Genomic DNA, 19,894 nt, shown 5'->3' on the forward strand with positions numbered 1-19,894 from the left:
ATACACGCTCATTGTTTCTGTTACTCTCCCTCGTACAGCCTGTCCTGTCTCCTCTGACCACCGTCCTCCCATACACGTTCATTGCTCCTGTTACTCTCCCTCGTACAGCCTGTCCTGTCTCCTCTGACCACCGTCCTCCCATACACGTTCATTGCTCCTGTTACTCTCCCTCGTACAACCTGTCCTGTCTCCTCTGACCACCGTCCTCCCATACACGTTCATTGCTCCTGTTACTCTCCCTCGTACAGCCTGTCCTGTCTCCTCTGACCACCGTCCTCCCATACACGCTCATTGCTCCTGTTACTCTCCCTCGTACAACCTGTCCTGTCTCCTCTGACCACCGTCCTCCCATACACGCTCATTGCTCCTGTTACTCTCCCTCGTACAGCCTGTCCTGTCTCCTCTGACCACCGTCCTCCCATACACGCTCATTGCTCCTGTTACTCTACCTCGTACCACCTGTCCTGTCTCCTCTGACCACCGTCCTCCCATACACGCTCATTGCTCCTGTTACTCTCCCTCGTACAGCCTGTCCTGTCTCCTCTGACCACCGTCCTCCCATACACGTTCATTGCTCCTGTTACTCTCCCTCGTACAGCCTGTCCTGTCTCCTCTGACCACCGTCTTCTCATACACGTTCATTGCTCCTGTTACTCTCCCTCGTACAACCTGTCCTGTCTCCTCTGACCACCGTCCTCCCATACACGTTCATTGCTCCTGTTACTCTCCCTCGTACAGCCTGTCCTGTCTCCTCTGACCACCGTCTTCTCATACACGCTCATTGCTCCTGTTACTCTCTCTCGTACAGCCTGTCCTGTCTCCTCTGACCACCGTCCTCCCATACACGTTCATTGCTCCTGTTACTCTCCCTCGTACAACCTGTCCTGTCTCCTCTGACCACCGTCCTCCCATACACGTTCATTGCTCCTGTTACTCTCCCTCGTACAGCCTGTCCTGTCTCCTCTGACCACCGTCCTCCCATACACGTTCATTGCTCCTGTTACTCTCCCTCGTACAACCTGTCCTGTCTCCTCTGACCACCGTCCTCCCATACACGTTCATTGCTCCTGTTACTCTCCCTCGTACAACCTGTCCTGTCTCCTCTGACCACCGTCCTCCCATACACGCTCATTGCTCCTGTTACTCTCCCTCGTACAGCCTGTCCTGTCTCCTCTGACCACCGTCCTCCCATACACGTTCATTGCTCCTGTTACTCTCCCTCGTACAGCCTGTCCTGTCTCCTCTGACCACCGTCCTCCCATACACGCTCATTGCTCCTGTTACTCTCCCTCGTACAGCCTGTCCTGTCTCCTCTGACCACCGTCCTCCCATACACGTTCATTGCTCCTGTTACTCTCCCTCGTACAGCCTGTCCTGTCTCCTCTGACCACAGTCTTCTCATACACGTTCATTGCTCCTGTTACTCTCCCTCGTACAACCTGTCCTGTCTCCTCTGACCACCGTCCTCCCATACACGTTCATTGCTCCTGTTACTCTCCCTCGTACAGCCTGTCCTGTCTCCTCTGACCACCGTCTTCTCATACACGCTCATTGCTCCTGTTACTCTCTCTCGTACAGCCTGTCCTGTCTCCTCTGACCACCGTCCTCCCATACACGTTCATTGCTCCTGTTACTCTCCCTCGTACAGCCTGTCCTGTCTCCTCTGACCACCGTCCTCCCATACACGTTCATTGCTCCTGTTACTCTCCCTCGTACAGCCTGTCCTGTTTCCTCTGACCACCGTCCTCCCATACACGTTCATTGCTCCTGTTACTCTCCCTCGTACAACCTGTCCTGTCTCCTCTGACCACCGTCCTCCCATACACGTTCATTGCTCCTGTTACTCTCCCTCGTACAACCTGTCCTGTCTCCTCTGACCACCGTCCTCCCATACACGCTCATTGCTCCTGTTACTCTCCCTCGTACAGCCTGTCCTGTCTCCTCTGACCACCGTCCTCCCATACACGTTCATTGCTCCTGTTACTCTCCCTCGTACAGCCTGTCCTGTCTCCTCTGACCACCGTCCTCCCATACACGTTCATTGCTCCTGTTACTCTCCCTCGTACAACCTGTCCTGTCTCCTCTGACCACCGTCCTCTCATACACGCTCATTGCTCCTGTTACTCTCCCTCGTACAACCTGTCCTGTCTCCTCTGACCACCGTCCTCCCATACACGTTCATTGCTCCTGTTACTCTCCCTCGTACAACCTGTCCTGTCTCCTCTGACCACCGTCCTCCCATACACGTTCATTGCTCCTGTTACTCTCCCTCGTACAACCTGTCCTGTCTCCTCTGACCACCGTCCTCCCATACACGCTCATTGCTCCTGTTACTCTCCCTCGTACAGCCTGTCCTGTCTCCTCTGACCACCGTCCTCCCATACACGTTCATTGCTCCTGTTACTCTCCCTCGTACAGCCTGTCCTGTCTCCTCTGACCACCGTCCTCCCATACACGCTCATTGCTCCTGTTACTCTCCCTCGTACAGCCTGTCCTGTCTCCTCTGACCACCGTCCTCCCATACACGTTCATTGCTCCTGTTACTCTCCCTCGTACAACCTGTCCTGTCTCCTCTGACCACCGTCCTACCATACACGTTCATTGCTCCTGTTACTCTCCCTCGTACAACCTGTCCTGTCTCCTCTGACCACCGTCCTCCCATACACGCTCATTGCTCCTGTTACTCTCCCTCGTACAGCCTGTCCTTTCTCCTCTGACCACCGTCCTCCCATACACGTTCATTGCTCCTGTTACTCTCCCTCGTACAGCCTGTCCTGTCTCCTCTGACCACCGTCCTCCCATACACGTTCATTGCTCCTGTTACTCTCCCTCGTACAGCCTGTCCTGTCTCCTCTGACCACCGTCCTCCCATACACGTTCATTGCTCCTGTTACTCTCCCTCGTACAACCTGTCCTGTCTCCTCTGACCACCGTCCTCCCATACACGTTCATTGCTCCTGTTACTCTCCCTCGTACAACCTGTCCTGTCTCCTCTGACCACCGTCCTCCCATACACGCTCATTGCTCCTGTTACTCTCCCTCGTACAGCCTGTCCTGTCTCCTCTGACCACCGTCCTCCCATACACGTTCATTGCTCCTGTTACTCTCCCTCGTACAGCCTGTCCTGTCTCCTCTGACCACCGTCCTCCCATACACGTTCATTGCTCCTGTTACTCTCCCTCGTACAACCTGTCCTGTCTCCTCTGACCACCGTCCTCTCATACACGCTCATTGCTCCTGTTACTCTCCCTCGTACAACCTGTCCTGTCTCCTCTGACCACCGTCCTCCCATACACGTTCATTGCTCCTGTTACTCTCCCTCGTACAACCTGTCCTGTCTCCTCTGACCACCGTCCTCCCATACACGTTCATTGCTCCTGTTACTCTCCCTCGTACAACCTGTCCTGTCTCCTCTGACCACCGTCCTCCCATACACGCTCATTGCTCCTGTTACTCTCCCTCGTACAGCCTGTCCTGTCTCCTCTGACCACCGTCCTCCCATACACATTCATTACTCCTGTTACTCTCCCTCGTACAGCCTGTCCTGACTCCTCTGACCACCGTCCTCCCATACACGTTCATTGCTCCTGTTACTGTCCCTCGTACAGCCTGTCCTGTCTCCTCTGACCACCGTCTTCCCATACACGCTCATTGCTCCTGTTACTCTCCCTCGTACAGCCTGTCCTGACTCCTCTGACCACCGTCCTCCCATACACATTCATTACTCCTGTTACTCTCCCTCGTACAGCCTGTCCTGACTCCTCTGACCACCGTCCTCCCATACACGTTCATTGCTCCTGTTACTGTCCCTCGTACAGCCTGTCCTGTCTCCTCTGACCACCGTCTTCCCATACACGCTCATTGCTCCTGTTACTCTCCCTCGTACAGCCTGTCCTGTCTCCTCTGACCACCGTCCTCCCATACACGTTCATTGCTCCTGTTACTCTCCCTCGTACAGCCTGTCCTGACTCCTCTGACCACCGTCCTCCCATACACATTCATTACTCCTGTTACTCTCCCTCGTACAGCCTGTCCTGACTCCTCTGACCACCGTCCTCCCATACACGTTCATTGCTCCTGTTACTGTCCCTCGTACAGCCTGTCCTGTCTCCTCTGACCACCGTCTTCCCATACACGCTCATTGCTCCTGTTACTCTCCCTCGTACAGCCTGTCCTGACTCCTCTGACCACCGTCCTCCCATACACGTTCATTGCTCCTGTTACTCTCCCTCGTACAGCCTGTCCTGTCTCCTCTGACCACCGTCCTCCCATACACATTCATTACTCCTGTTACTCTCCCTCGTACAGCCTGTCCTGACTCCTCTGACCACCGTCCTCCCATACACGTTCATTGCTCCTGTTACTGTCCCTCGTACAGCCTGTCCTGTCTCCTCTGACCACCGTCCTCCCATACACGTTCATTGCTCCTGTTACTCTCCCTCGTACAGCCTGTCCTGTCTCCTCTGACCACCGTCCTCCCATACACATTCATTACTCCTGTTACTCTCCCTCGTACAGCCTGTCCTGTCTCCTCTGACCACCGTCCTCCCATACACATTCATTACTCCTGTTACTCTCCCTCGTACAGCCTGTCCTGACTCCTCTGACCACCGTCCTCCCATACACGTTCATTGCTCCTGTTACTGTCCCTCGTACAGCCTGTCCTGTCTCCTCTGACCACCGTCTTCCCATACACGCTCATTGCTCCTGTTACTCTCCCTCGTACAGCCTGTCCTGACTCCTCTGACCACCGTCCTCCCATACACGTTCATTGCTCCTGTTACTGTCCCTCGTACAGCCTGTCCTGTCTCCTCTGACCACCGTCTTCCCATACACGCTCATTGCTCCTGTTACTCTCCCTCGTACAGCCTGTCCTGACTCCTCTGACCACCGTCCTCCCATACACATTCATTACTCCTGTTACTCTCCCTCGTACAGCCTGTCCTGACTCCTCTGACCACCGTCCTCCCATACACGTTCATTGCTCCTGTTACTGTCCCTCGTACAACCTCTCCTGTCTCCTCTGACCACCGTCTTCCCATACACGTTCATTGCTCCTGTTACTCTCCCTCGTACAACCTGTCCTGTATCCTCTGACCACCGTCCTCCCATACACGTTCATTGCTCCTGTTACTCTCCCTCGTACAGCCTGTCCTGTCTCCTCTGACCACCGTCTTCCCATACACGTTCATTGCTCCTGTTACTCTCCCTCGTACAACCTGTCCTGTATCCTCTGACCACCGTCCTCCCATACACGTTCATTGCTCCTGTTACTCTCCCTCGTACAACCTGTCCTGTCTCCTCTGACCACCGTCCTCCCATACACGCTCATTGTTTCTGTTACTCTCCCTCGTACAACCTGTCCTGTATCCTCTGACCACCGTCCTCCCATACACGCTCATTGCTCCTGTTACTCTCCCTCGTACAGCCTGTCCTGTCTCCTCTGACCACCGTCCTCCCATACACGTTCATTGCTCCTGTTACTGTCCCTCGTACAGCCTGTCCTGTCTCCTCTGACCACCGTCTTCCCATACACGCTCATTGCTCCTGTTACTCTCCCTCGTACAGCCTGTCCTGACTCCTCTGACCACCGTCCTCCCATACACGTTCATTGCTCCTGTTACTCTCCCTCGTACAGCCTGTCCTGTCTCCTCTGACCACCGTCCTCCCATACACTTTCATTGCTCCTGTTACTCTCCCTCGTACAGCCTGTCCTGTCTCCTCTGACCACCGTCCTCCCATACACTTTCATTGCTCCTGTTACTCTCCCTCGTACAGCCTGTCCTGTCTCCTCTGACCACCGTCCTCCCATACACGCTCATTGCTCCTGTTACTCTCCCTCGTACAACCTGTCCTGTCTCCTCTGACCACCGTCCTCCCATACACGTTCATTGCTCCTGTTACTCTCCCTCGTACAGCCTGTCCTGTCTCCTCTGACCACCGTCCTCCCATACACGCTCATTGCTCCTGTTACTCTCCCTCGTACAACCTGTCCTGTCTCCTCTGACCACCGTCCTCCCATACACGTTCATTGCTCCTGTTACTCTCCCTCGTACAGCCTGTCCTGACTCCTCTGACCACCGTCCTCCCATACACGTTCATTGCTCCTGTTACTCTCCCTCGTACAACCTGTCCTGTCTCCTCTGACCACCGTCCTCCCATACACGTTCATTGCTCCTGTTACTCTCCCTCATACAGCCTGTCCTGTCTCCTCTGACCACCGTCCTCCCATACACGTTCATTGCTCCTGTTACTCTCCCTCGTACAGCCTGTCCTGTCTCCTCTGACCACCGTCCTCCCATACACGTTCATTGCTCCTGTTACTCTCCCTCGTACAGCCTGTCCTGTCTCCTCTGACCACCGTCCTCCCATACACGTTCATTGCTCCTGTTACTCTCCCTCGTACAACCTGTCCTGTCTCCTCTGACCACCGTCCTCCCATACACGTTCATTGCTCCTGTTACTCTCCCTCGTACAGCCTGTCCTGTCTCCTCTGACCACCGTCCTCCCATACACGTTCATTGCTCCTGTTACTCTCCCTCGTACAACCTGTCCTGTCTCCTCTGACCACCGTCCTCCCATACACATTCATTACTCCTGTTACTCTCCCTCGTACAGCCTGTCCTGTCTCCTCTGACCACCGTCCTCCCATACACGTTCATTGCTCCTGTTACTCTCCCTCGTACAGCCTGTCCTGTCTCCTCTGACCACCGTCCTCCCATACACGCTCATTGCTCCTGTTACTCTCCCTCGTACAGCCTGTCCTGTCTCCTCTGACCACCGTCCTCCCATACACGTTCATTGCTCCTGTTACTCTCCCTCGTACAGCCTGTCCTGTCTCCTCTGACCACCGTCCTCCCATACACGTTCATTGCTCCTGTTACTGTCCCTCGTACAGCCTGTCCTGTCTCCTCTGACCACCGTCCTCCCATACACGCTCATTGCTCCTGTTACTCTCCCTCGTACAACCTGTCCTGTATCCTCTGACCACCGTCCTCCCATACACGTTCATTGCTCCTGTTACTCTCCCTCGTACAGCCTGTCCTGTCTCCTCTGACTACCGTCCTCCCATACACGTTCATTGCTCCTGTTACTCTCCCTCGTACAGCCTGTCCTGTCTCCTCTGACCACCGTCCTCCCATACACGTTCATTGCTCCTGTTACTCTCCCTCGTACAGCCTGTCCTGTCTCCTCTGACCACCGTCCTCCCATACACGTTCATTGCTCCTGTTACTGTCCCTCGTACAGCCTGTCCTGTCTCCTCTGACCACCGTCCTCCCATACACGTTCATTGCTCCTGTTACTCTCCCTCGTACAGCCTGTCCTGTCTCCTCTGACCACCGTCCTCCCATACACATTCATTACTCCTGTTACTCTCCCTCGTACAGCCTGTCCTGTCTCCTCTGACCACCGTCCTCCCATACACGTTCATTGCTCCTGTTACTCTCCCTCGTACAGCCTGTCCTGTCTCCTCTGACCACCGTCCTCCCATACACGCTCATTGCTCCTGTTACTCTCCCTCGTACAGCCTGTCCTGTCTCCTCTGACCACCGTCCTCCCATACACGTTCATTGCTCCTGTTACTCTCCCTCGTACAGCCTGTCCTGTCTCCTCTGACCACCGTCCTCCCATACACGTTCATTGCTCCTGTTACTGTCCCTCGTACAGCCTGTCCTGTCTCCTCTGACCACCGTCCTCCCATACACGTTCATTGCTCCTGTTACTGTCCCTCGTACAGCCTGTCCTGTCTCCTCTGACCACCGTCCTCCCATACACGCTCATTGCTCCTGTTACTCTCCCTCGTACAGCCTGTCCTGTCTCCTCTGACCACCGTCCTCCCATACACGCTCATTGCTCCTGTTACTCTCCCTCGTACAGCCTGTCCTGTCTCCTCGTACCTTACATACTGTCTTATAAATCGGTACTATGCAATACTTACCTGTGTGTCCACCATACACCGCTGTGAGCTGGGCCTCTCTATCCCACACTTTAATTGTTCCATCTCTGGATCCAGAAAGCAGGAAATTCAGACCCTCAGCGTATAAGAGACCAGTGACCGTCCTGTGTGGTGGAAACACTTCATTATACAGGTCATTATACGCTATACATGGCGTCCTGAAGCAGAGGTGCCGCTATGCAGCGCACGTGCACAAATATGCTAATGACTAAGCTGCTGCCACCGTCGGTGTGTCAGATCTACCGCCTATTTACACAAGACGCAATATCGGGAACATCGGTCGCACCATCAAACTTTTAAGCCACCCTGTGGGGTCTCCACTTCCGCCACTGGAAACACCCAGCCACAGATACGTCTGACACAATATCACTAAGCCATATAATAATCACTAGACCACATACTACGGGACTGTACCATACCCGGCGTGTAGGTGCCTCCTGACTCTCTGCAGAGTTCCATCACGTAGATCATATTCCCAGACGCTGGTCCCACACGCAGTGAAACACATGTGAGTAGTATGAGATGTGCCGGTAGTAATAACGGTAACCTTGTCCTCAGCCGTCATCCCCTGACTCAGCGACCGCTGCCACACCAGGCTCCGCTTGCTGTGACCGAAAGTCCATGCGTTCACCCCGCCACATCCACCGCAGAGCACGAGGTTCCTCACGGGATCATACACGCAGCACAGAACTTCCTGCTCCACCGGACTTTGTGACAGGAGAACAAAACACTTGTCAAACAGCAGCAGCTCTTGGCGGCTCCATGCTACGTACTGCTGGGAATGACTGGCGTAGAGCAGACCGGAGACGGGCCACATGAAGTCTACGGCACTGCACACACGACCATCTTCATAATGAGAGCGGAGGCATCCAGCAGAGTCCAGGGACACCATGCGATGCTCTGCAGATATATGCTGGACGTACTTCAGCCGGGTGGGGAAGGAGAGACGGCGCACGGTCTGCAGTCCATGAGTGAGATCCAGGGGCTGGAGGTCTGCCTTCTTCATCTGCCAATGAGAAAGAGACATTATTGTGGCTGGATAGCGGGATGTACAGTATGTAACCCTGCGTCATCGCTTCCAGGTACAGCGGGAAGTACAGTATGTAACCCTGCGTCATCGCTTCCAGGTACAGCGGGAAGTACAGTATGTAACCCTGCGTCATCGCTTCCAGGTACAGCGGGAAGTACAGTATGTAACCCTGCGTCATCGCTTCCAGGTACAGCGGGAAGTACAGTATGTAACCCTGCGTCATCGCTTCCAGGTACAGCGGGAAGTACAGTATGTAACCCTGCGTCATCGCTTCCAGGTACAGCGGGAAGTACAGTATGTAACCCTGCGTCATCGCTTCCAGGTACAGCGGGAAGTACAGTATGTAACCCTGCGTCATCGCTTCCAGGTACAGCGGGAAGTACCGTATGTAACCCTGCGTCATCGCTTCCAGGTACAGCGGGAAGTACAGTATGTAACCCTGCGTCATCGCTTCCAGGTACAGCGGGAAGTACAGTATGTAACCCTGCGTCATCGCTTCCAGGTACAGCGGGAAGTACAGTATGTAACCCTGCGTCATCGCTTCCAGGTACAGCGGGAAGTACAGTATGTAACCCTGCGTCATCGCTTCCAGGTACAGCGGGAAGTACAGTATGTAACCCTGCGTCATCGCTTCCAGGTACAGCGGGAAGTACAGTATGTAACCCTGCGTCATCGCTTCCAGGTACAGCGGGAAGTACAGTATGTAACCCTGCGTCATCGCTTCCAGGTACAGCGGGAAGTACAGTATGTAACCCTGCGTCATCGCTTCCAGGTACAGCGGGAAGTACAGTATGTAACCCTGCGTCACATTGTTATAACATGATAACACATTTATTGTACAGCACACCGATGAACATAGGAATATAAAAGCACACAGTAACACGCATTAGAGAGATGACACAATGGGGGTAATTCCAAGTTGATCGCAGCAGGATATTTTTTAGCAGTTGGGTAAAACCATGGCCCTCATTCCGAGTTGATCGGTCGCAAGGCGAATTTAGCAGAGTTACACACGCTAAGCCTACGCCTACTGGGAGTGAATCTTAGCTTCTTAAAATTGCGACCGATGTATTCGCAATATTGCGATTACTTACTACTTAGCAGTTTCAGAGTAGCTCCAGACTTACTCTGCCTGTGCGATCAGTTCAGTGCTTGTCGTTCCTGGTTGACGTCACAAACACACCCAGCGTTCGCCCAGGCACTCCCACCGTTTCTCCGGCCACTCCTGCGTTTTTTCCGGAAACGGTAGCGTTTTCATCCACACGCCCCTGAAACGCCGTGTTTCCGCCCAGTAACACCCATTTCCTGTCAATCACATTACGATCGCCGGAGCGAAGAAAAAGCCGTGAGTAAAAATACTTTCTTCATAGTAAAGTTACTTGGCGCAGTCGCAGTGCGAACTTTGCGCATGCGTACTAAGCGGATTTTCACTGCGATGCGATGAAAAAGAACGAGCGAACAACTCGGAATGAGGGCCCATGTGCACTGCAGGGGGGCCAGATATAACATGTGCAGAGAGAGTTAGATTTGGGTGGGTTATTTTGTTTCTGTGCAGGGTAAATACTGGCTGCTTTATTTTTACACTGCAATTTAGATTGCAGATTGAACTCACCACACCCAAATATAACTCTCTCTGCACATGTTACATCTGCCCCCCCTGCAGTGCACATGGTTTTGCCCAACTGCTAAAAAAATCCTGCTGCGATCAACTTGGAATTACCCCCATAGTTTTGCCCAACTGCTAACAAACTTGCTGCTGCGATCAACTCGGAATTACCCCCATGGGCCTATACGAATGGACTAATGTAGGGTCCTTGCCAGGTTTCGGAAAAACTACAATCCTCACCTCCGTAAATTGTAAAGGAGGTTGACCACCCGAAAGCAAAGAATTAAACAAAGTCGTCAGGGGTGGTAATAGACGGTGTAAGAGGAGTTGATAGTATTCTGCCCCAAAACCGTCAGGACCGGGGGATTTGCCCTTAGCTAGTGATTTCATCAAAGAAGTCAACTCTGCGTCAGTTACAGGCGCAGTTTAGTAGATCTCTTTCCTCTTCCGTCATAACAGGTAAATCAGCCCGACCGAGGAAGCGTGCATCATCAGATGGATTATCCGGTGGAGAGGCATATAGTGATTGGTAGTGATGTGCACCGGACATTTTTCTGGTTTTGTGTCTTGGTTTTGGATTCGGTTCCGCGGCCGTGTTTTGTATTCGGACGCGTTTTGGCAAAACCTCCCTGAAAATTTTTTTGTTGGATTCGGGTGTGTTTTGGATTCGGTTGTTTTTTTTTACAAAAAACCCTCAAAAACAGCTTAAATCATAGAATTTGGGGGTCATTTTGATCCCATAGTATTATTAACCTCAAAAACCATAATTTCCACTCATTTCCAGTCTATTCTGAACACCTCTCACCTCACAATATTATTTTTAGTCCTAAAATTTGCACTGAGGTCACTGGATGACTAAGATAAGCGACCCAAGTGGCCGACACAAACACCTGGCCCATCTAGGAGTGGCACTGCAGTGTCACGCAGGATGGCCCTTCCAAAAAACACTCCCCAAACAGCACATGATGCAAAGAAAAATTAAAGAAAAAAAGAGGTGCAAGATGGAATTGTCCTTGGGCCCTCCCACCCACCCTTATGTTGTATAAACAGGACATGCACACTTTAACCAACCCATCATTTCAGCGACAGGGTCTGCCACACAACTGTGACTGAAATGACTGGTTGGTTTGGGCCCCCACCAAAAAAGAAGCAATCAATCTCTCCTTGCACAAACTGGCTCTACAGAGGCAAGATGTCCACCTCATCATCATCCTCCGATATATCACCGTGTACATCCCCCTCCTCACAGATTATCAATTCGTCCCCACTGGAATCCACCATCTCAGCTCCCTGTGTACTTTGTGGAGGCAATTGCTGCTGGTCAATGTCTCCACGGAGGAATTGATTATAATTCATTTTGATGAACATCATCTTCTCCACATTTTCTGGAAGTAACCTCGTACGCCGATTGCTGACAAGGTGAGCGGCTGCACTAAACACTCTTTCGGAGTACACACTTGTGGGAGGACAACTTAGGTAGAATAAAGCCAGTTTCTGCAAGGGCCTCCAAATTGCCTCTTTTTCCTGCCAGTATACGTACGGACTGTCTGACGTGCCTACTTGGATGCGGTCACTCATATAATCCTCCACCATTCTATCAATGTTGAGAGAATCATATGCAGTGACAGTAGACGACATGTCCGTAATCGTTGTCAGGTCCTTCAGTCCGGACCAGATGTCAGCATCAGCAGTCGCTCCAGACTGCCCTGCATCACCGCCAGCGGGTGGGCTCGGAATTCTTAGCCTTTTCCTCGCAGCCCCAGTTGCGGGAGAATGTGAAGGAGGAGCTGTTGACGGGTCACGTTCCGCTTGACTTGACAATTTTCTCACCAGCAGGTCTTTGAACCTCTGCAGACTTGTGTCTGCCGGAAAGAGAGATACAACGTAGGTTTTAAATCTAGGATAGATGAGGTAGATGGTGGTGTGGTTTGCAGGAGCTTGGTTACAAGAGGAAGGGATTTAGAGGTCAGTGGACTGCTTCCGCTGTCACCCAAAGTTTTTGAACTTGTCACTGACTTCTGATGAATGCGGTCCAGGCGACGTATAAGGGAGGATGTTCCTAGGTGGTTAACGTCCTTACCCCTACTTATTACAGCTTGACAAAGGCAACACACGGCTTGACACCAGTTGTCCGCATTTCTGTTGAAATAATTCCACACCGAAGAGGTGATTTTTTTTGTATTTTGACCAGGCATGTCAATGGCCATATTCGTCCCACGGACAACAGGTGTCTCCCCGGGTGCCTGACTTAAACAAACCACCTCACCATCAGAATCCTCCTGGTCAATTTCCTCCCCAGCGCCAGCAACACCCTGGTGTACTTCAACAGTGACATCTTCACTATCATAACCTGTACTGTGGGTGCTCCTTCCAGCACTTGCAGGGGGCGTGCAAATGGTGGAAGGCGCCACCTCTTCCCGTCCAGTGTTGGGAAGGTCAGGCATCGCAACCGACACAATTGGACTCTCCTTGGGGATTTGTGATTTAGAAGAACGCACAGTTCTTTGCTGTGCTTTTGCCATCTTAAGTCTTTTAAGTTTTCTAGCAGGAGGATGAGTGCTTCCATCCTCATGTGAAACTGACCCACCAGTCATGAGGAACATAGGAGAGGGCCTCAGCCGTTCCTTGCCACTCCGTGTCGTAAATGGCATATTGGCAAGTTTACGCTTCTCCTCAGACGATTTTAATTTTGATTTTTGGGTCATTTTACTGAACTTTTGTTTTTTGGATTTTACATGCTCTCTACTATGACATTGGGCATCGGCCTTGGCAGACGACGTTGATGGCATTTCATCGTCTCGGCCATGACTAGTGGCAGCAGCTTCAGCACGAGGTGGAAGTGGATCTTGATCTTTCCCTATTTTACCCTCCACATTTTTGTTCTCCATTTTTTAATGTGTGGAATTATATGCCAGTATCAATAGCAATGGCCTACTACTATATATACTGCGCACAACTGAAATGCACCACAGGTATGGATGGATAGTATACTTGACGACACAGAGGTAGGTAGAGCAGTGGCCTACTGTACCGTAATGCTATATATTATATACTGGTGGTCAGCAAACTGTGCAAAACTGAAATGCACCACAGGTATGGATGGATAGTATACTTGACGACACAGAGGTAGGTAGAGCAGTGGCCTACTGTACCGTACTGCTATATATTATATATACTGGTGGTCAGCAAACTGTGCAAAACTGAAATGCACCACAGGTATGGATGGATAGTATACTTGACGACACAGAGGTAGGTAGAGCAGTGGCCTACTGTACCGTACTGCTATATATTATATATACTGGTGGTCAGCAAACTGTGCAAAACTGAAATGCACCACAGGTATGGATGGATAGTATACTTGAAGACACAGAGGTAGGTAGAGCAGTGGCCTACTGTACCGTACTGCTATATATTATATATACTGGTGGTCAGCAAACTGTGCAAAACTGAAATGCACCACAGGTATGGATGGATAGTATACTTGACGACACAGAGGTAGGTAGAGCAGTGGCCTACTGTACCGTACTGCTATATATTATATATACTGGTGGTCAGCAAACTGTGCAAAACTGAAATGCACCATAGGTATGGATGTATAGTATACTTGACGACACAGAGGTAGGTAGAGCAGTGGCCTTCTGTACCGTACTGCTATATATTATATATACTGGTGGTCAGCAAACTGTGCAAAACTGAAATGCACCACAGGTATGGATGGGATAGTATACTTGACGACACAGAGGTAGAGCAGTGGACTACTGTACCGTATTGCTATATATATATATATAGTTATACTGGTGGTCAGCAAAATTATGCACTGTACTCCTACTATATACTACAATGCAGCACAGATATGGAGCATTTTTCAGGCAGAGAACGTATAATACTGGTGGTCACTGGTCAGCAAAACACTGCACTGTCCTCCTACTATATAATACTGCTGGTCCCCAGTCCCCACAATAAAGCAATTAGCACACTGAGCACAGATATTTGCAGCACACTGAGCACAGATATTTGCAGCACACTGAGCACAGATATTTGCAGCACACTGAACATAGAAACTGAGAGGACGCCAGCCACGTCCTCTCACGATCATCTCCAATGCACGAGTGAAAAATGGCGGCGACGCGCGGCTCCTTATATAGAATACGAATCTCACGAGAATCCGACCGCGGGATGATGACGTTCGGACGCGCTCGGGTTAACCGAGCAAGGCGGGAGGATCCGAGTCTGCTCGGACTCGTGCAAAAAAGGGTGAAGTTCGGGGGGGTTCGGATCCCGAGGATCCGAACCCGCTCATCACTAGTGATTGGTAATAATCCCTAAAACAGTTAGATATGGCAGTTGAGTCCACAACTGGAGGGGCCTGTTGTTGGGTTGATTTGTAATATACGAGAAGGGGCATTATGGCAGCGTAGTAGATTTTCAAGCAATCTTCCCGATTTATTACACCCATAAAAATATTTACTATGTTGTATATCATGTGCAACTTGAGCACGCTCCCTACAGAGAGTATCATAAGCGTGTTTAGAATCCAAGTTTCGCTGACGAGATGTTTGAAGAGTGAGAATGTATCATGGTATCATAGGCTAATGTCAGCAATTTGCTGTGTGCTTCAATTATTTTTGAAAGCTTCTTTCTTTTCCATCACCTGTCCCCTAACCACCGGTTTTGCTGCCGCCCAAAACAACTGAATATCATCTAGATGGCTTACATTATCCTGTTCATAATAATGAAATGCTGTCTCTAGATGTTTACGAAAATCGGTAGACTTGGCTAAATAGGCTGGGAATCTCCAATTATATGAAGTAAGTAGGGGGTCTTTAATAGAGAGTGTAACCCAAACCGGTGAATGGTCTGAAAGAACAATAAGACCAATACCTGAATCGCCTACTCTATCATATAAAGTATCTGCGAGTAGCCAGAAATCAATCCTAGAAGAGGTACGATGGGGGTGAGAATAGAATATATACTCTCGGGAGACTGGGTGCTGGCACCTCCATGAATCGCATAGCTTCAACGAGTCAATCAGTAAGGCCAATGAGGACACATCGCCCTCCACACCCCGACCTGAGAAGTGGTCAAGTCCCTTGGATACAACACAATTAAAATCACTGCCCAGTAGTATTTCCCCTTCTGCCCAATCTTGCAGTTTAGCATATAGAGCTGTGAAGAATGGTGCGGCCGAACCCGTGGGCGCATATATCGCAGCTAAAGTGTACACGGCGCCCAGTATGGAAATTTTATAAATAAAAAGTGGCCACCTGGATCAGCCCACGTATCTGTAATTGTGTAAGGTAGATGTTTTCTAAACAGTATCAGAACCCCCCTACATTTAGAGGTAAATGAGGCCATTCTAATTTCTCCAACCCACGGTCCCTTAAGTGTATTCGGGTCTTTTATATCCCAATGGGTCTCTTGTAAAAATGCAACGTCCGGTTTAAGACGTTTCAGATATGTAAATATTTTGCGTCTCTTGATAGGGGAGTTAAGCCCCTCAACATTCCAAGAGACGAATTTGAGAGAGGATTGAATCTTGGTGGAGCTAGTAATAGGGACAGTAATTTTATCCTATACCCACCCTAGGCCAAAAAATGAGCAAAAGTATGGAAAAAGATCATGTCCAGCCCGTCCCAGCAAACAGGTGGAGACATGCATATAAGGACCTAGAGTATTGTGTTAGACCTGTACACATATGCCACAAATGTAAAACAGTAAACCAAATATTTAAACTTCGTAGTAACATATCTTTTCTGAACCCAAGCGGGCAATCTACGAGATTGCCAAAATCCACAACAGTGATCGCAGGGCCATAGGGGGAGGGGCAGAGAAAACATGGGGACAATATGGAATACCATAACATTATCAGCAACACGGTATGGAAATAGAGAGAGGGCAAAAACAGTGTATAACCATACATATAGTTGAATCAATGAAAATGCAATCAGTATAAAACAGGGCTCAAGAATAGCATAACAAAGTCTCTCAAATAGCCAGATCTTCGTGGTCAGAAAATACAAAAGGCAACAGAGGCCGTAAAGGCCATAGTAACTTTATAGACCTGAATGGGAAAAAGAAAGAAAGATTATACTGCAATTAAAGTTACTCGTCCTCAGTCCTCGTCTGAGCCGTGTGCCATGGAATCTGAAGAAAGTGAGTTCACAAAGTTCTTGGCCGCTTGAGGTGTCTCTAGAAAGTGCGGTTTGCCATTATGAAAAACCCTAAGTTTTTATGGGTATAGTAACGAGAATCGGCACCCCAATTCAAACAATCTCTTGCACATTGGGGAAAATTCACGACGATTCATGGCCACCAGGTATGAGAAATCTTGAAACAACAAAGAGTTTTGCACCTTGATATCGTAGGTCGGTACTTATACGGTAAGCCTATAGCAGGCGTACTTTGTCGGCATAGTTCAGGATCCATAATATCACTAAGCGAGGGCGATCTCTTGTTGCTTGTCTGTCTGGGCCTATACGGTGTACCCTCTCCACCAATAATGAGGCACCCGCTGGAATGCATCCCAATTCCTGTGGTAACCACTCAGAGACCAGCTGCATTAAATCTGCATATTTAACTGTTTCGGGGAGGCCAGTGATACGGATATTATTTCTCAGATTTCTGTTCTCCAAATCTTCTAATTTGTCCGCCATGGTGGACACTGATTTCTCCTGGTCAGATAAAGTGGCCCTAGCCGTAATGAGTTCATCTTCCAAATCCGATATGCGCTGTTCCGCCTCTGAGAGACGTTGATCGTGTTTTGTAAACTGAGTTAATGCAGAATCAATAGAATCCTTTAGTGGCGCCAATTTTTGATCGAGTAGTGAGGCCGGTAGAGCGGTCAGTTCTTGAGAGGTTAGGGAGCCAGTGATGGTGAGGGAATCAGTGTCATAGACCAATTCCCTATACACCTCTCCCCTCCTAATACTTGGATATTGGGGTGAAGTTGTCGACGGAGTATCGCTGCCGCGGCCTCTGCCCGACTTGCCTCTCTATGCGCCTCTACTGGACCGAGCAACATATTTATCCATAATTACTGCAATACTTGAGAGATGTTGAGATCAAATAAAGGAAAATATGGCAATTCAAAGCACTCAGATGTCAGACAACCTGGCCTGCCAGCAGTTATCCGCATCTAAGGCAATGATGTAGTGAAAAAGTATTCCCTATCCCCTGTCTCCAGGCCCCACAGACCACAACGTGTGTGTAAAACGAAATTTATGGTAAGAACTTACCGTTGTTAAATCTCTTTCTGCGAGGTACACTGGGCTCCACAAGGATTAACATCAGGGGGTGTAGAGTAGGATCTTGATCCGAGGCACCAACAGGCTCAAAGCTTTTGACTGTTCCCAAGATGCTCAGCGCCGCCTCCTCTATAACCCCGCCTCCATGCACAGGGAGCTCAGTTTCGTTAACCAGCCCAATGCAGTAGCAGGTACCAGAGACGACAATCGCTTGTAGCCAAATACACCACACACTAACCACAGTAGAGGGTGTCAGCGGCTAATGCCATACCAACCCAAAGCAGCTAAGTGCGTCAGGGTGGGCGCCCTGTGGAGCCCAGTGTACCTCGCAGAAGGAGATTTAACAACGGTAAGTTCTTACCATAAATCTCGTTTTCTGTTGCGAGGTATACTGGGCTCCACAAGGATTAACATCAGTGATGTCCTAAAGCAGTTACTTATGGGAGGGGATGCACTGTAGCGGGCACAAGAACCCGGCGTCCAAAGGAAGCATCCTGGGAAGCGGTGGTCAAAGGCATAGAACCTTATAAACGTGTTCCCTGAGGACCACGTAGCCACCTTGCACAATTGATCAAGGGACGCACCACATTGGGCCGCCCAAGAAGGTCCAACCGACCGAGTAGAATGGGCCTTAATGGTAGCAGGAGCTGGACGACCAGCCTGTACATAAGCATGTGCAATCACCATTCTAATCCATCAGGCCAGAGTCTGCCTGGAAGCAGGCCAGCCATGTTTGTGAAAACCAAACAATACAAAAAGAGAATCAGATTTCCTAATGGAGGAAGTTCTCTTCACGTAGATACGGAGAGCCCGTACCACATCCAAAGATCGCTCTTTGGTAGACAACTCAGGAGAATTAAAGGCCGGAACCACAATCTCCTGGTTAAGGTGGAAGGAAGACACCACCTTAGGTAAATAACTCGGCCGCGTTCTAAGAACTGCCCGGTCATGGTGAAAAATCAAATAGGGAGACTTACAGGATAATGCACCCAAGTACGAGACCTTTCTAGCTGAAGCAATAGCCAGCAAGAATAGAACCTTAAGGGAAAGCCACTGAAGGCCAGCAGAGGCAAGAGGCTCAAACGGAGACACTTGCAAGGCCTCCAAAACCACCGACAAGTCCCAAGGGGCCACAGGTGGCACATAAGGAGGCTGAATCCGCAGCACACCCTGAGTGAATGTATGGACATCAGGTAGGGTAGCAATTTTTCTCTGAAATCAAACCGACAAGGCAGAGATGTGAACCTTGAGGGAGGCCAGACGCAAGCATAAGTCTAGGCCCTGTTGAAGAAAGGCCAATAGTTTGGCCGTACTAAACTTGAAAACATCATGATTGTGAGACGCACACCAAGTAAAGTAAGCATTCAAGACCATATGGTAGATCCGAGCAGAAGCCGGCTTACGGCCCTTCAACATAGTTTGAACGACCACCTCAGAAAAACCCTTGGCCCTCAGGACGGAAGCCTCAAGGGCCACGCCGTCAAAGCCAGATGGGCCAAATCCTGGTAAACACAAGGGCCTTGAACGAGGTCTGGTCATTGTGGAAGTAGAAGGGGACGATCCCACGAGAGACCCAGTAGATCGGAGAACAAATGCCATCTGGGCCACGCTGGAGCGTCCAGAAACAGGTTTCCTCCTTCTTGCTTGAACTTCCGTATTACTCTGGGCAGGAGTGTCATTGGAGGGAACACATACGGTAGCTGAAAGTTCCATGGAATTGCCAGAGCGTCCACGAACGCAGCTTGAGGATCCCTTGTCCTTGCTCCCAAGACCGGAACCTTGTGATTGTGTCGAGACGCCATCAGATCCACATCTGGAAGGCCCCACGTGTCCACGAGAAGCTGAAACACCTCCGGATGGAGGCTCCACTCTCCGTCGTGTACGTCCTGACGACTGAGATAGTCCGCTTCCCAGTTCAGGATGCCTGGAATGAACACTGCGGATATGGCCGGCAGATGGCGCACCGCCCATTGAAGAATCCGTGATACTTCCCTCATTGCCATGCGGCTTCGAGTGCCGCCTTGATGATTTATGTACGCCACCGTGGTGGCGTTGTC

General features: G+C 50.4%; 1 protein-coding gene across 1 annotated transcript in view; it reads right to left on the reverse strand.

The window, feature by feature from the left end:
* The window catches only part of FOXH1 (forkhead box H1), a 232,059-nt gene that overhangs the window by 46,551 nt on the left and 165,614 nt on the right, over positions 1–19,894 (reverse strand). Inside the window, exons 4-5 of the mRNA XM_063924731.1 lie at positions 8,377–8,963; positions 7,899–8,061 (exon numbers count right to left, since the gene is read on the reverse strand). Coding sequence (XP_063780801.1) covers positions 7,899–8,061; positions 8,377–8,963 — 750 coding nt within the window. The remainder of the gene's footprint in view (positions 1–7,898; positions 8,062–8,376; positions 8,964–19,894) is intronic.

This window comes from Pseudophryne corroboree, chromosome 5 (assembly GCF_028390025.1).
Source record: "Pseudophryne corroboree isolate aPseCor3 chromosome 5, aPseCor3.hap2, whole genome shotgun sequence".
Taxonomy (NCBI): domain Eukaryota; kingdom Metazoa; phylum Chordata; class Amphibia; order Anura; family Myobatrachidae; genus Pseudophryne; species Pseudophryne corroboree.